Genomic DNA, 18,702 nt, shown 5'->3' with positions numbered 1-18,702 from the left:
GCAGTGGTCGATGGGGAGTGATTAAAAACTAGGACGTGACTATTGACAGTATAAAAGCTGGCATAAGTCTTAGGCATATGATCAAATGAGACAAGTGTTTAAATATACATCCTATTATCCAGGCTTTTTAAAAATATATTTGTTGCTCTCTGACTCCCGGGAGCGCGAGGCGGCCCGGCTGTGGATGGTTAGATAGCCCCCGCCACCAGCCCCCCGTCCTCCCCGCATCCAGCACGGACCCGACGGCGGCGGCAGCTGCAGCAAGAGGAGGCGGAGGCAGAAGATGGCGGGACGGCTGCCGGCCTGTGTGGTAGACTGTGGCACCGGGTATACAAAACTTGGATATGCTGGAAATACGGAACCACAGTTTATCATCCCTTCATGTATTGCTATCAAGGAGTCTGCAAAAGTGGGAGATCAAGCACAAAGGAGGGTGATGAAAGGTGTTGATGATCTAGACTTCTTTATTGGGGATGAAGCAATAGAAAAACCAACTTATGCAACAAAGTGGCCAATCCATCATCGTATAGTTGAAGATTGGGACTTGATGGAGAGATTTATGGAGCAAGTGATCTTTAAATACCTAAGGGCAGAACCTGAAGATCATTATTTTCTTTTGACCGAACCTCCACTAAATACACCAGAAAACAGGGAATATACTGCTGAAATAATGTTTGAATCCTTTAATGTGCCAGGCCTATACATAGCTGTACAGGCTGTCCTTGCTTTGTCTTGGACATCAAGACAGGTAGGAGAGCGGACATTGACTGGTACAGTTATAGACAGTGGAGATGGTGTCACTCATGTCATTCCTGTGGCTGAAGGGTATGTGATTGGCAGCTGTATCAAGCACATTCCAATTGCTGGAAGAGACATAACATATTTTATTCAGCAGTTATTAAGAGAAAGAGAAGTAGGAATTCCTCCCGAACAATCCCTGGAAACTGCTAAGGCAGTGAAGGAACGTTATAGTTATGTCTGCCCAGATTTAGTCAAAGAATTTAACAAGTATGATACAGATGGGTCAAAGTGGATTAAACAGTATACTGGAATCAATGCAATTTCAAAGAAAGAATTTTCCATTGATGTTGGTTACCAACGGTTCCTGGGGCCAGAAATCTTTCACCCAGAGTTTGCTAATCCAGACTTCACACAACCTATCTCAGAAGTAGTAGATGAAGTAATTCAGAATTGCCCTATCGATGTCAGACGTCCTCTCTACAAGAATATTGTCCTCTCCGGGGGGGGTTGAACCATGTTCAGGGATTTTGGACGTCAACTACAGCGAGATTTGAAAAGAACTGTTGGTGCAAGACTGAAACTAAGTGAAGAATTAAGTGGTGGTAGACTGAAGCCAAAGCCTATTGATGTGCAGCACACCACATGCAACGATATGCAGTTTGGTTCGGGGGATCAATGCTGGCTTCCACACCTGAGTTCTACCAAGTATGCCACACCAAAAAGGATTATGAAGAATTCAGACCTAGTATTTGCTGCCACAATCCAGTGTTTGGGGTCATGTCTTAAAATTGACTTCATAGTTATAACAGTTAGGAAAGTAGGGAAGAGCTCATCTTTCTGATTACCTGTTTTGTCTGGATGGCTGGTATTAAGATAGCAAACTGACCTGACAAGAAAAAGACCAAACATAATTCAACAGGAATATTTTAATAAATGTATCAACATATGAATGTAGAAGAAAGCCAAAATAATTAAAAGTGTTTTTCTTTAGGCAATATTTGCATCTGTGTGTAACAAAAAGAAGTGGGTTTTAGTTCTTTCTGTGACCGGATATTTTGTATATTAATGGATTATCCAAGGTTTGATGGAATTTAACGGTATGTAGATAGCTCTTATAATGCTTGAATTGTACACTTCCAAGTATACAGTGCAAGAGCTTGTTTATATTTCATACTTTTTTATTCTTTGAGGAAAAAATGTCAAAGAAAAAATGTCATATTTGAGGAAAAAAGAGACCAACTATAAGATAAATTTTAAAAAATCCTCATGACACTGGCTTACACACTCATGTTACTCTAGTTATTAAAATTTTCAATCATCCAAAAAAAAATCTGGTTTTCTTTGCAAGTGCTTTTTGGAACTAAAGCTAGTATCTTGGATTAACTGATGCCTGCTAGTGCTTTCTGAATACTCTCATTCTGTTTCTTGCTTTAAAAGAAAATTAAAGACAAGATTGTTGGACCAGTATTGCAGTTATGTAGTGCCTTTTCTGATAAAAAACAATCTGATTATCAAAATTGGTGTGTTTAAAGCCCTAACACCATTCCAGTAAAGACACAAAATTTCTTTTGATATTTGTTTGAAGCTCTTCAATCTCCTTACAAACTAAATGATAAATCTTTTCTGAAGACCTCACAATCCACATTTGGGTTAGCAAGATGAATTTCTTTAATGTGCTTTGTACAAACAAGTGTGTAATTTTAGAACTAAAATATTGACTGCTTTCATTTTGATAACTGTACCAACATTTGATATTTTCATTTGCATAATGAATTTTCACAGTTTAAATTTTTTTTCCCCAGGCACCAACAATATCATGCAAGTTAGGTTTTCATTGCATTTTTAAATCTCTGGATCATGCAAAAAAAAAATCAAAATAAATTGAAACTGAACTACCTTTTTTAATGTTTTTTAAAAAGCAATATAATTTCCTTTTATGTATATTAGATGTGATTTCTTCTACATTCTATTGAAATTGTGGAAATAGAAATCTTTATAATGTGTGTGTGGTGGGAAAATTATCATGAACTCATTAAATACCCTGTTAATGTGCAAAAGTTCACAAGAGGGAAATCTTTCAGACATTTGTTCTACAATATGATTGCATCAGTAATGTCAATATTTGAACTGTAAAATGTGTTATCCTTGAAAATAATATATAGTTAGAGCATTAAAGTAAATCTACCCCAAAAAAAAAGACCAATTTTTTTTAAGTTTCAATTTGTTTTAGTCTAGGTATAGAATTTGGGAGCAAAAAGTAGTTTTCATTTGGAATGATTCTGAAATGTGAGATTTTATTAAACTTGTGAAACTTGAATCTCTGAGAATGGGAGTAAATGCTAATAATAGAATGTATGTCATGTATCCTACTTTGTGGCAATCATTTTTCAAAGAGTGTGTGGTTTAGAAATAAATTTGGATAAACAATGAAAAAAAAAGAAGTTCACTTCTTCACTATTTTAGAAAATATGAAAAAGTTTCTCAAAGCCGATGAAATCATAGGGCGGCTGGTTGAAGAATCAGCTATGTTCAGTCGATATCCTCTTGACTTTACTTGGCATTTGACTGTGCCATTCCCTGATTCAATAAATTCCAGACTTCTCTAGCATTTAAAGTTCTTCACAAACTAAACAATCAACCAACTTTTCCCTCCTTATTTTATATTATTCCTATATGCAACATCATTCTTAGTTTATGATCTAGCCAAATCACATTTCTTAATGCTCCTTGTATACAATACTCCATGTTATAACGTTGCATTATCTTCCCTTATGTCTAGTAGGGAACTTCCTTGCTTTCACTTGTTTGCTTTCACTTGTTAGAATCCTTTAGTTTCCTTAGAATCCTTAGTTTCCTTCAAGATTCAGCTCATGCCATCTAATGACTTTTCTAGTAAAAGGTTCTTATTAACTAAGTGTTTATGACTAAGTAAGTGTGAAAGGCGGGGCATTCCAGGTTCTTGATTTAACTTAAAATAAACAAAGAGAGTTTAAATTCTCTTTCACAGTTTCTTGAGGACAGGAACTATTCTAATATTTCTTTGTGTTTCCAGTGTCATATACAGAGTAGATATTTAATAATTGCATGTCATTGATAGATTCCATGCAATGTGCTTTTTATTTTTTTACTTGGCTTTTTATGGTTGTTTATTTTTAACGTTGATTTTATTTTGAGTTCCAAATTTTCTTCCTCTCTGTAGCCCCTCCTCTACCTTTGAGAAAGCAAATATATCCATTTTACATGTGAAATCATACAAAATATGTTTACATATTATCCATGTATAAAAGCAAGAAAAATGAAAAAAAATTTTTTTCACAACTTATTCATTCTCCAATTGATGGGCATCCCCTCAATTTCCAAATCTTTGCTACCCCAAAAAGAGGCACGATAAATATTTGTGTACATATAAGCCCTTTTCTTTTTTCTTTGATATTTTTTTTATTTTTTTTTTAATTTTAAACCCTTAATTCTGTGTATTGACTTATAGGTGGAAGATTGGTAAGGGTAGGCAATGGGGGTCAAGTGACTTGCCCAGGGTTACACAGCTGGGAAGCGTCTGAGGCCAGATTTGAACCTAGGACCTCCTGTCTCTAGGCCTGGCTCTCAATCCACTGAGCTACCCAGCTACCCCCTCTTTGATCTTTTTGAAATACAAACCTAATAGTGGTATTGCTGGGCCAAAGCATATGCAGTTCTAATTGTTCCCCAGAATGATTATAAACTAGTTCATAGTTACACCAACAGTGCATTAGTCTATCTATTTTCCACATACTCTCTAGCATTTGTCATTTTCCTTTCTATCATGTTTTGATAGTGTGGAGTAGTACCTCAAACTTGTTCTTATTTTCATTTCTCTAAGTATTAGTAATTCAGAGCATTTTTATATGACCATTGATAACTTTGATTTCTTCTCCTGAAAACTATCTGTTCATATCTTTTAACCATTTATCAATTGGAGAATGGCTTTTTAAAATAAATTTGTCTGAGTTTCCTATATATTAAAAAATGAGGTCTTTATCAGAGAAATTTACTGAAATGTTTTCCTCCCATTTTCCTACTTACCTTCTAATTTTGGCTACATTTGGTTTTAGTTGTGTGAACATGTTTTTATTTCATCTAATCAAAATTGTTCATTTGATCTCCTTTGATCATCTCTATTACTTGTTTGGTCATAAACTCTTCATTTATCTACATATTTCGCAAGTAAAAATTTTCATGCTCCCCTAATTTGCTTATGATATCATTATATATGTCTAAATCATGAAACTGTTTTACCTTAACAGTGTGAGATGATGGTCTATGCTGAGTTTCTGCTTGATTGTTTCCTAGTTTTCCCAGCAGTTTTTGTCAAATAGCTAGCCTTGTAACAAAAGCTTGGATCTTTGGGTTTATCAAATACTAGATCACTATGGGTCATTATAGTGTATGCTAGAGATAAGACTGCCTTATAATGAAGTCCTAATGGTATCACAAATTACACTCCATGAGATGACATCCAGATTATATTAAGATGAGCTTTAAAATGAAAATCTAAAATGAAAAACTATTTTTATTGATGCTGTCTCTCCACAAAGTTCTATATCCCATGATAGTATGGTTAGCAATCAAACTATGAGCTCTAGAAGGTTCTACCATGCTGAAAAGAATTTAAGAGTATAATCCTAGACTATGTCTGTTTTCCTAGAACTAGCCTAGCTAATAATGGAGTTGAATCATCAATTGACTGGCCACTTGGTGATGAATTCTTTGGCCACAGTAACCCAAGAAAGAAAGAAAAACACAAAATGTTCCTAAATACTATTCAACTCTTTTATACTTCTGCTAGAATGGTAGAAAGGGCAGATTATTATAAGAATCTCATTTTTAGATTACCTATAAATATTAGGTTTTTTGTCACCTTAAATGTGGGACCCTTATTCAAAAGTCAACCAGTGGACAGAGGCATTATTGTTATTAAGACAAAAAGAAAAATAAACTAAAGGGAAAGATAGTTTATAGGAGAGAGAGAGAGAGAGTTTTACCTTGAATCCAAAGGCAACCAAAAACATAATTTTCATTTTGTGTTGCTCTGCTCATGTTAAATATTTGCAAAAAAAACACAAAAATAAGCATATATACCCACAGCTGTTGCACAGAAAAAAGGCAGAAAATATCTATAAAGAACTTTATAAGATCCTCCAAATTCAATCAAAATATACTTTGTTACATGATAACTTTGCCCCTCTCTCAAGGAATAATATAGAAAATATTGTAGAAAATATGATTTAGGAGTCAGGAATGAGAAAAACCAAAGACTTGTGCCTTTATGTCACTAATTCTTTCTCTGAGGAAAGAATCAGCAAGTACCAAATTACATTTTTTAAAATGAAATTGTTTTATTGTAACAGATAGAAAACAGCTTGTTATTGATGTGGGAAAAATTCCCTAATCAGTTGTCTGTACTATCAGACCATGAACTTGTTAGGGCAAAGATCAAAATTAATTCAAAGCTAAAAGAATAAATACGAAGAAAATACATGGTATGCAATTAAAACAACTCCAACCTGTCCTCATAAGACATGTTATTGATGCTGAAAAATGAGACTTGGATGGAGGAAAGGACAATCATTGCTTATAACAATTTTATAGAGAAATTTAACTAATGTAAATCAATAAGAGACAAAAGAACCCAAAAACCTCATTATTCAGCAAACACTCACTTATTTGCCAGCATAAGGATATAGAAGCCAAGGGTACAAGTTTAGGGTGTCAGTATTGATTCAGAAGAAAGGCTCATTTATTAAATCTTACAGAGGGATTGGAAGCAGTCATCAATGGAATTATCTATGTCCAGGTGACAGAGCTCCATAAGCCCTCCCACAGCAATCTCCTGATCTGGACAAATCTCCTAGTTAAGTTCTATCACTTCCAACTGTTATGCTTCCATAACAGAGTGGGGCAGGAAGTTCACAGTCTCAAGTAAAACATACAGAGTTCTCAAATTGGCCTGTTCTCCAACATCAATAGAAATATGAAAAAAAGATTTCTGGATCCTCACCATGAATCTAGATATAATATCTCCTTGTGGGCACAGACTATATTCTGCCTCTTTTTCTATCCCTAGTGCTTGGCACAGTGGCTGGTACATAGTAGGCACTTAATGAGTGTTTATTGATTGACTAAAATAACATACATGTAATCACTTCATACTTACAGATATCCAAAAGATATTAACAAAATTTATAAAATTAACATACACAGCACTAGAGAGAAGAACAACACACATTCTGCGGAAAGAGGCAATGTTTTACAGTGAAAATGAAGACAGGATTTTGAGACATAAGGTCAGGGTCCAAATACTACCTGTGGGATACCTCATCTATAAAGTGAAAAAGTTGGACTAGGTGACTTTTAAGTTCCATTCTAGCCCTAGACCTATGATCATCAGACAATTGAAAGAAGGAATGAAGTGGAAACTAGCTCAAAAAAAAAATCAGAATTGGTCAAGTAGTCATTGGTCAAAACACAGAAATGTCTCACCCAAGAAATAGCCGCACTTTCACCATGAAAAAATATAAGCATCATGAAAATAGTGTCATCTTCTTCTTCCATCTGCTACTTTATTTCCTCAACATTGCATTAAACATTTATATTGGAAGATATTTAACCACCTCAACCAATAGCTTCCAGGGGAAGATGGAAGGAAATCTAATCTCTTCAAGCAGTAGGATTCCATATCTTAGCATGAAAAGTGGTTAACTGAGAAAACTCCTTGATATTATGATGGTTCCTGTGATGCATATCCATTTATACTAAAAATATTGATGTTTTAGCTCAATCGAATGAGAAGACACCTATATTTATTTCTTATGAATCTGCTTATTGAGTATATCTAACTGATTTATACTTTTTGTCTATTAATAGATAGTGAGAGCTAGATTAATACTAAAGAGTACACATTAGCTTTCCTATTTTGTTTGTGAGGCATTCCTGACTTTGTGTGAAATTGAGAAATTTCTAGTTTTGCCTAAACGTTGATTTTTATTTTGACAAGTGAATACTGTTGATGTTAAAATATTATAGACTCAGAATAACAAATGGTCAAAAAATGTTTCCCCAGCCATTTAGAGTTTACAAGGGTTGTCACTAGATAATTTTCTTCAGTTCTGTTGCTTCTACTTCCTGGATATATGTGAAAACAGAAAGGAAAATAGTGTAAATTCTACTGAAGGCTGAAGGCTAAGCCTTATTTTCTTAACTCATGATATTAATATTTTTCGAACTTGTTAAATCCCACCCAACTCACACCCAATTTTCTGCTTACAGCCTTTGTCCATTACAACTCTCCCCATTTCCACTCTAAGAAGTACTAATTAAATAACTGGAAATGGATATATAAGTCTTTTCCAAGTCCTTCAGAAATATATTTAGTTCATAAGAAAATTCTATTAGTCACCGAACCAACAATAACAAACAGAGATTTTAAATAATCTAATCTGAAAAAAGGAAAAAAAATACTAGCTGTAGAGAAACTACCAGGAGGTGGGAGGAAGACTTTTAGTCCTAATGGATCTGCAGAATTCTGTCAATTTGAAAAAAAATTAATAAATCTAGTACATAAATTAGTCTCAAAATTGGAGGAAGAATCTACTCCTTTTATAAGAAAAATATAGCTTAAATACCTAAAACAGGAAAGGATAAAATAAGGAAAACTATAGTCCATTATCATTAATGAATATCAATTTTTAAAAATTTAAATAAAATCCTATCAAACAGACTACAATAAGTTTCTCCAATAAATTATGTATTATGATGAAGTTTGAAAGATACCAGTGATGTGAAGATGACCTGACATTTGGAAAACAATAAAATTAATCATATTTTAAACAAAAATATACCAAACCATATTATTATATCAATAGGCCAAAAAAAGTTCTTTTGTAAAATACAAATTATCTGTGGAAAACTTCTACAAAATATAAGCATAGAGAATCTTTTAAAATATGATTTTTTAAGTAGCTAAACAAAAAGCAAGTGTCATATGTAATGGAGATTCACTAAAAGTTTTCCCAATAAATATAGGAATAAAGTAAGGATGCTTCCTCCTTGCTTTTATTTGATATGGAAATAGTAACAATAGCAGTAAGACAAGAGAAAGATATTGAAAGATTAAAGAGTTGATAAACATTTGTTAAATGCCTACTCTGTGTCAAGAACTGTATGCTTAAGGACTGAAGATACGTAGAAATTTGATAAAAAGACAGTTTGTGCTCTCAAGGAGTTCATAGTCCAAAAGAGGAGACAACATAAAAACAACTACACATTTATAAACAATATACATATGTACATATATATATATATACCTTCATATCTATATAAACACACAAATATATAGAATAAGTTGGAGATAATCAACAGAGGGAAGACACTAGCACTAAGGAAGATTTAAAAAGGCTTCCTGAAGAAAGTGGAATTTTAGCTGGGACTAGAAGGAAGCCATGGAGAGGCAAAGGAAGAGGAGAAAGAGAATTCAGTGCACATGAGATAGCCATCGAATATATTGACAGTCAGGAGATGTAGTGTTGATAGTGCTATGAATTAGTCTAGACAATTCTAGAAAGAAATTTGCAACTATGCAAATAAAATGGCTAAAATGATGAAGTCTTTTGATCCAGAGATTACGCTCTAGGCATACACTCCAAGAATATCACTGACAAAAATGAAAGATACCTTATACAACAAAATATTTATAGCAGCATTTGTATGGTAGTAAAGTACTGGAAATGAAGTAAATATCTATTAGTTGGGGAAATACTAAATAATTGCAGTATATGAATAATAGAATGTTACAATGCTATAAGAAATGAAGAACATGATTAACATAGAGAAGATGGAACGATTTACATAAACTGATATAAAGTAATCAAAGACTGAAAAATAATATACCCACAGCCTACAATAATTTAAATAAAATAAAACAACAACCATTGAAAAAAATATTGTAAAATTAAAGAGAACAAAGTTTTCCCCAAAGAAGTGATCTAAAATGACTGTTCCTTTATGGGGAGGGGGAGGGGGATCTCCAAGTGTAGAATACTGCATTTAACTGCAAATGTTTTTCAATGTATTGAATGATTTTGCTGATTTTTTCTCTTCCTCTTTTAACCTTAAAAAAATTTTCAATATATGTCTAGCTCTTTAGGCAAGGCTTAAATGGGTAAAGGGGAGAAATGTAGGCAAAGTAAAAACAAAAGAGAACAAAAAAATCTATTTTTAAAAAGAAAAAATTTTTAAATTTCAGCTTTGTTCACCATCTTTGCTGTCCTCCTTGTGACCAATAAGATTGAAAGGCTGTATCTTTCATGTGCTGAACACATAAAACATTTTTTGTTTGCCTTTTACACTTCCCCAACTCCCTACAATTGATTATCTTTACTAAAATAAATGGGAACTCTCTGGAGAAAAGTAAAACAAAAGTTTATGTAGAATGATAGTGGAAGATAATATACAATAGTAGGAACCAGTTTAAGGAAAACTTAGCAAATGACCCAACTAAGCTAATCATCCTAAAGGCATTGAATGAGGAAACTGGAAAGACAATTGATGAAAAAGATGTGCAAATATTTTTATAACTCTTCACTGTCAAGAGTATTGGAGGTATATTTATACTCTAACTTCACAGTTATGGATATGGGGGGACGTGGAAATAGCATTTAAGAAAGCAAAGATGAAAAACAAAGTTGAACTAGACTCATAATGCCAGAAATGCTCTATGCAAATAGTATAATTTTTAGAATGTTGAGGTATCAATTTTTAAGGTTAGGAGAAGGAAGGGAAGATTTTGAAATATATGTCTACTTTCCTGTGCATATAAAAATTTTTACAAGAATATTCTACATATATATATCAAGTATACCTTCAACAACCTTCCAATAATTAATATTGAGTGAGGGATAAGATAGGAAATTTACAAAGGTAAATTTCTTGTAAATAATGGAGATATAGTGCAAAGTACAAATTGAGGACTGATTTCCTAAAAATTCAATTCAACTTCGTAGGGAGGAGAAGATAAAGAGTTCTGTTTTGGACATGTTGAGTTTGAGATACTTATAAGATGTCCAAAAAAAAGCAGTTGGGAATCCTCTAGAGCAGATTCAACAATTAGGATAGAATTCTTGTTAATGACTGTGCCCTAAAGGCAGAGAGGCTTCTCATAGACTTAGTTATAATGTGAGGGAAAAGGACAATATTTCTAGGGCCAGAAAATAAAGTTAAAATCAAGATGTGCAGTCTCCAATCTTGAAGTCTCCCTAGAAAGCATGTTAAATCCACAAGTATGCTGGAGTCAACTCACCCAGGCTCATAAGAGCTGATTATTAAGTTGTAAATATAAGCATTTACATCTCAAAAACTAGCAAAAGTTACAAATGAGGCCTTGATTTGTTGTTTCAATAATTTCTACACTTAGGAAAGTGATAAAGAAAATGTTAATAATGTAAATTGAATTTTAAAATGTCATGTGAACATCTTTTTTCTAGGGACCCAATTGTTAGACATTTGCCATCATACTTCAGGTTAAATCCAACCCTTTGGCTCATCTATGCTTCCAAAGAAACCAAAAGAAAGAGGAAAAAAGACCTTTGTATACAAAAATATTTATTGCAACTTTTTTCAAAGTAGAAAAAATTATTAAGGAATGACTAAACAAATTGTGGTAAGTGAAATGATCATTATTGTGCCATAAGAAATGGGGCAATTATCTAGAAGTCTCTTTTGCTTACTTGGTGTTTAAGAAGACACAAGGGCTAAAAATAAGCTTATATTGATTTACTTTACTTTTTTATTAATAACCTGATAAATCACCTAACAGAAAGTTAACTGGAGTATAGAGCTTTTCTTTTTCTGCCACTTTGTCTAAGCAAGCTAGATCTCATATTCATTGTAACTGGGAATGCCTGGAGCTGCCTCTATTTTTCTCTTAACTCAGTAGAAGACAAAAGAGGGAGAAACTTGGAGAAAAGTGCAGTGGCTGAGAGAGAAGGTGCCGCCCCAACCTGGTTCTAGAGGGCAAAGATAGGTGTGATTTGGGAGGATTTTATCTCCACCTCTTTTTGTTGGGCAAGTGGAGTAAGGAGAGCTCAGCTATCTGGTCACCACAGTGACACTAGAGGTTACAATTTTCTCCAGGATGACTTAACGGATAAGAATGGCATGCAAGCCTGTTTGACTCTTTCTGGCTCTTTCTTATAATTTTCCCTGCATGAGTTTGCCTTGAGGTCCCTGCCCTCTAAAAAGTCTTCAACTACTCTGAAACAAGTAAGGTCTCCTTTAATTGGCCAATCTATTTTCTCCCAGGACAATTCAGACAATTAATTTATAAGGAGGAAAGAGGAGTGAAATTGTTGGAGGATACCTCACTTTAAAACAACCTTAGGGGGGTGAAATTTTCTGTGGAACTACTGGGAATCTGAATTTACCTGAAAGAAAGGGGATCCCTTAGCCAGCTTGATGCTAATCTTGAGTTCCTAGATGCAGGTGAGAAAGAGTCCTCACCAAGCCCCTAAAGACGAAGGGGAAAGGCCCTAAGTAAATGGCTCTAAAGCAGTGAAGGGCAAACTTTTAAAAAATGGGGTCAAAGGAAAGGAAATGCTCATCTGTCAGTCTGTTTCTAAGGCAACTCTTTCAAAGTTTCATTGTATTGTATCCTACTCATTATATTCATCAGATTAGGAATAATGGCTTGCTGCTGGATAGAACATTTCAGGGGGCCACATCTGGCTTGCGGGCTGTAGTTAGCCCATCACTGCTCTAAACCATAAAGATTTGGTATCTTTCCCCTGAGTGGGACCCCAGAGATGTAGAGGTTCTGGTTGGTGAGCTAAGGAATAGCTGAACAGGATTTATACAAGAGACATATAACCTCTTCCTGCAGTTGGCGATGACCTGTGATGAGAACTGGTGACTGTGCCAGAATTGTCACCACCTGTGTTGTGTCTCTTACAGTCCTGGTGCCAGTTCTGCTCATCATCATTCATTTACATATGGATATCCATTGTCAACTCCCACTGACATCATCATGGACCAAATTGTTTAGATCTGGAACTCAGTCTTTCCAAAGCAGGGAAATGAAATCTAATATTTCTGGTTTTCCTTATCCTCCAAATTCACTCACTTTTTTATTGCACTCTGTTTGGGGGCCATTCCATTGTTTGTGGTCTTTTCTTTTTTCTTCTTCATCACTACCTGTTTCTCAAATCTCCACAGCAGAAGTTGTCTACTAATGACTTTTAGGCTATTTAAGTGGCTTTTAGGCTATTTAAGTGGCCTTTAGGCTATTTAAAAGTTTAAAAAAAAAAAAAGAAGACCCTATATGACCTTGTCATTAAGAGGTGGGAAATTAGGAGGACTTTCCTATCTATAGGTTGGTCTGGTTTTTTCCCTAAAAGGCAGCAAAATCATACTCAATATTTAATTGTTTCAGCAGACTAAGGCTTATAATCTTCACATAATTCCCTTTTTACTCAAATATCAGTACATTGAGCTGTATATTTCTCATACTTAATGGATTTCTCAAACTTGACCATACTGCCATTGTCGGTACACCTTCCTGACCAGGCACATCTTGGAAATGAGAGAAGCTGTCCCCCCTTGAACCATAATACTGTCTCTTTACTGAATAACCTTTTAATGATGCTAAGAAAACTTTTTGTTAAATGTTATGTAGCCTATGAACAAATCAGTGAACCACCATCCTACACATGAAGGATGAACTTGCAAAAGAGATCTAGAAGGGAGAGTCTGACAGGTAAAAAGATAAAAAGGATGACCAGGGCAAAGCAATGCTATAAAAACCTCGTAAGGAAAAGTTATCCTGAAGGATAGGGATCATCAAAGGTGCCAAGGAAGAGTAAGAAAAATGAGGTATAAGGAAAAAAAAGCCATTGAATTTAACAATAAAGAGATCTTCTGCATTGATGAGATCACCAAGAAAGAATAGAAAAAAGGAAATGGAGTAGTTATTCCTATCATATCACATTATCTCCATTATGAAATGATACTTCTAGCATGAGGTAAATGGACTAGTATCATTATTTTATTTGTATGCTTTTAAAAGCATTGTATTAATGTGAAGGGTTATGAGTAACTTAATCCTGTGGCGTGTGTAGGCATAAGGAATTTGCATGCTGATACTGTAAAGGAGGGTACTCCAAGGCTCATAGAGTTTTCCACCAGCATAAATAGAGTAAATTTAATAAAAGCCAAGACAAAGGCATCTGTCTATGAAAAAAAATTGATTTCAGTTGCCTAGGATTTTTCTAGCTCAATTAGAAATCAAAGAAGAGATTAGAATACGAAATGTCTTTTTTCTTATTTAAAATTTTTATTAGCATTTTATACTTTTATTAGCACAATATCCTTTGCTTAGTAGGTAACTATTTAATTGTTTATTGAATTGAAAAAAGTAAGCATCTATATATAGGCTTGAAAAGCTGGCCCTACCTCCTTAGGCTTCTCTAGGAAAGGATGCCACAATGATTAAGTTCTAGGAAGCATACTTTTTTGGCTTTTTAAAATTTATTTATTAATACAATTTATTCCCAATATCTCAGTCCTTCCCATCCCTCCCTGCACCGTAGAAAGTATCACCTTACAAAAAGATATGTATATATAGACTGTGTCTTTCATAGTTCTATTTCTAAGTTTATTCACTAGAGGTGAATTCACAAGTTATTCTTAAAATATTAATTCTATAGCTGTATATGATATTCTCTTGGTTCTACTAGTTTCACTCTTCATTAATTCATGCAGATCTTCCTAAGTTTTAAAAAAACCTGCTCAATGTTTCTTATGTTCCATCACAATCATATACATATACCACAATTTGTCCATCTATTCCCCAGTTGATGAACATCCCTGCAATTTTCAGTTCTTTCCAACCACAAAGATAATTACTATAAATATCTTGGAAAAGATAGGTTCTTTTTCTTTTCCCCTGATCTCCTTGGGAAACAGACCTAGAAATGAAACTGTTAGGTTTAAGAATATACATAATTTTATAACACTCTAAGGATAATTCCAAATTGCTCTCCAAAATAGTTGGATAAATTTGAAGTTCCACCAGCAGCATTTTAGTGTCCCCATTTTCCCACATTTCATTTGTCCTTTTTCCCTTTTATAATTTTAGCCAATTGACAGGTGTGAGACGATAGAATTCTTTTGATTTATATTTCTTTAATCAGTAGTGAGCTAGAACATTTTTTCATATACTCTTCATCCCAAAATTGTCTGTTCATATTTTTGCCCATTTATCAGTTGGGAGATGGCTCTTATTCCCATAAATTTAGCCAAGTTCTCTATACATTTTAGATATGAATCCTACATCTGAGAAATTATCTCCCACATTTTCCCTCAAAGCTTTCCTTCTAATCTTGGCTACATTCATTTTATTTGTACAGAAACCTTTTAATTTAATGTAATCAAAATTATCTATTTTATACTTCACAATGCTCTCCATCTCTCGTTTACCCATAAATTCCCCTCATATCCATAAATCTGATAGGGATTCCCTATTCTAATTTGCTTACGATATCTCCTTTTATGTCTAGGTCATGTATCCATTTTGGTCTTATCTTTTTTTTTTTTTAAACCCTTGTACTTCGGTGTATTGTCTCATAGGTGGAAGATTGGTAAGGGTGGGCAATGGGGGTCAAGTGACTTGCCCAGGGTCACACAGCTGGGAAGTGGCTGAGGCCGGGTTTGAACCTAGGACCTCCTGTCTCTAGGCCTGACTCTCACTCCACTGAGCTACCCAGCTGCCCCCATTTTGGTCTTATCTTACCGAAAGGTGTAAGATATTAATCTATACCTAATCTTAGCCAAACTACTTTCCAATTGTCCCAGGAATTTTTACCAGATAATAACTCTTGAATCTATATTTTCATTATGTACAAGGGTTACTATAATCTTTTATTACTGTTTGTTGAGGACTATTCTTTTCCACTGATCTGCCTTTCTATTTTTCTGCTAGTACTAAATAGTTTTGATAATTACTGCTTTATAACACAGTTTAAAACCTAGTACTGTTAGACCTCTTTCCTTTACATTTTTACATTACTTCAGTTGATATATTTGATCTTTTGTTCTTCCAAATAAATTTTTGTAGTTCTTTTTCTAGCTCAGTAAAATAATTTTTTGGTAATTTAATTAGGATGGCATTGAATAAGTAGATTGATTTAGGCAGGATTGTCATTTTATTTATATTGGCTCTGCCTGTTCATGAACAATTAATACTTCTCCAGTTATTTTAATTTAACTTTATTTCTGTAAAGAGTAATCTATAATTATGTTCATGTAGTTTCTGAGTTCATTTTGGCACATATACTCTCGGCTATTTTATTCTATCTATAGTTATCTTAATGGGGTATCTTTTTCTGTATCTTCTTGTAAGACTTTATTTATCATATATAAAAATGCTAATGATTTATGTGGACTTATTTTATATCCTGCTACTTTGTTAAAATTATCAGTAGTTTCAACTAACCTTTTAGTTGAATATCTAGGATTTTTCACATCCACCATTATTTGCAAAAAGAGATTTATTACCTCTTTGCCTATTCTGATTCCTTCAATTTCTTTTTCTTCTCATTGTTATTGCTCACATTTCTAATTGAATATGATATTTCAAAAAGCAAAAACTGATGAGATCTCATGGCTTCAGAAACAGAGCAACTCCCATCATGCCTATTGTCTCCAACATGGAATGATACTTCTAGCATGAGGTCAGTGGCCTAGTACCATTATTTTGTGTGTGTTTTTACATTTTTACATTCATGTGAAAGTCTATGAGTAACTTGGCTCTTGCTTCACTTAGAAGACTCAGGGAATAAATGTGGTCCTTGTAACAATGAAAGTCTTTTGTTTGCTTGACTGTGTAAGTTTTGATAATGTGAACATCATTTGTTTGTTAACGTTATGATGTAAAAAATGTAAACTTTTTAATTAAAGAATTCTATTAATTCCAGTAAGCCTTAGAGGTTTAGTTGCAATGTATGAATTAATTAATGATATGAATGTATCAATCTACTCAATATCAATCCTGTACTCTTTGCCACACTTTTTTTAAAATTTTGTTTTCCCTAGGAATATAAAAAGTTGATTTATATGGTTTATTAGAGGTATTCCTATCATTTAAAACTCAACTTTCAATGTTTCAGTGAGTCTCTTCTATGTAGCCACATGTAGTCAATAAAATAAATACACTTTGGTCCTACTATGGCAAAAGCCTGCTAGTGGCTATTTCTACAACCATAGTTTGATTTCTTATAGCACAAATGCAGTACATAAATTTAGGTGGTGTCATTTTTATTATATTAACGTTGTCAAACCAGGGGGCATGAATATTCCTTTCTATAAAGCAAATTTTGCAATTATTTTCATGTACATCTTAAGTGTATCTCAGAAAAATGACTCCCTGATAATTTATGCATTCTGTAGATATTTTGAATGGAATTTCTCTATCATTTCCTTTTGGTTTTTATTGCTGTATAGAAATGCTGATGACTTTTGTAGATTTATTTTGTATTCTCTCACTTAAACAAAGTTATTAATCATCTCTGCCGATTATTTGGGGTTTTCTAATTAAATCCTCATGTTGTCTGCATATAGGGATGAATTTGTTTCTTCATTGCAGATATTTATGACTTTAATTTCCTTCTCATGCCTCACTGCTATAATGAATAATAGTCAAATAATAGTAAGGGGAGAGACTGTTTGTTATTTTAAATGGAAAAGTACTAGACACTTTCCATACCTAGTACTTCTCCATTTAAAATAAGTCTAGCTTTTGGATTTAGATATAGAATTTTATTGTATTAAAGGTGGGATTTATGGTTTTTAACATAAAGGAATAATATAAATTGTCAAAGATTTTTACTCTATCTTCTAATAGAATCATTATTTTTGTTGTATTGATTCTTTAAAAAAAAGAAACACTTACCTTCTGTCTTTGAAGGGAGGATCAGTGGAATAGACTCGGCATAAATGACCTTAACAAGACAATGTATGATAAACCCAAAGAGCCCAGCTTTGGGGACCTAAATTCTCTATTTGACAAAAACTTCTGGGAAAATTGGAAAACAGTATGGAAGAGATTAGGTTTAGATCAACATCTCACACCCTACACCAAGATAAATTCAGATTTGACTATAAAGAAGGAAACTATAAGTAAATTAGGTGAACACAGAATAGTATACCTGTCAGATCTTCTGGAAAGGAAAGATTTCAAGACCAAAAAAAGTTAGAAAAAAGTACAAAATGTAAAATGAATAATTTTGATTACATGAAATTAAAAACTTTTTTGTATGAACAAAACCAATGCAACCAAAATTAAGCAACAAATTGGGAAAAAAATCTTTATAACAAAAACCTGTGACAAAGGTCTAATTACTCAAATATATAAGGAGCTAAATCAATTGTACAAAAAAATCAAGCCATTCCCCAACTGACAAATGGGCAAGGGACATGTTGTAAGGTAGATTAATGAGTATTTAGGAGATAGCAGGCAGGGCTGAAGGATTCTAAATGGAATGGGGTAGCAGGAAGTGTTGCCTTTTTCTCTGAGATGGACTCCATGTTGGTTGGGGACAAATTGTAACTGACCCCTGATAGACCTCAGAGGAAGTGGAGTTTGTACCCTGATTTCCTGGGATCTGGAAGGAAAACTGTCATCTGCTTGTGGGAGATTTTTGGTAGAGACTATTAAACCCAACCTGAGTTGCTGGTTAACTTGGGCTAGGTAGCTCCCAGATCTACCCACTTGAAGGAGTACTGACTGTGGTCCTGGAAGAGCTGCAACATCGCTGGAGTGAGACAGGACTCTGCAGTGAGGATATCTCACTTTCCTTCCTGATCCCCATTGTGCCCTGCCCTGCTATAGTTTTAGCTTAGTGTAGATAAGTCCATTCCCTGTCTAAATCCTCCTGG

At 33.9% G+C, this 18,702-nt stretch overlaps 1 protein-coding gene across 1 annotated transcript; it reads left to right on the top strand.

Annotated features, from left to right (window-relative positions):
• Positions 1–276: 276 nt before the first annotated feature.
• On the top strand, positions 277–1,527 carry LOC123231331 (actin-related protein 3-like). The gene is made up of 2 exons (XM_044657588.1): positions 277–1,231; positions 1,438–1,527. Exons 1-2 carry the CDS (start codon positions 284–286, stop codon positions 1,525–1,527), a joined length of 1,038 nt encoding a protein of 345 aa, XP_044513523.1. The 5' UTR covers positions 277–283.
• The last annotated feature ends 17,175 nt before the right edge of the window (positions 1,528–18,702 follow it).

The sequence above is a fragment of the Gracilinanus agilis genome, chromosome 1 (genome assembly GCF_016433145.1).
Source record: "Gracilinanus agilis isolate LMUSP501 chromosome 1, AgileGrace, whole genome shotgun sequence".
NCBI lineage: Eukaryota > Metazoa > Chordata > Mammalia > Didelphimorphia > Didelphidae > Gracilinanus > Gracilinanus agilis.
Note: the sequence above shows the minus strand (reverse complement) of the source record. Positions and strands in the feature narration are given on the sequence as shown.

Coding starts and splice junctions, on each gene's coding strand:
- LOC123231331 (XM_044657588.1), top strand. CDS start 284: ATGGCGGGACGGCTGCCGGCCTGTGTGGTAGACTGTGGCACCGGGTAT. Junction 1,232..1,437: donor GTCCTCTCTACAAGAATATT/GTCCTCTCCGGG, acceptor TCCACACCTGAG/TTCTACCAAGTATGCCACAC.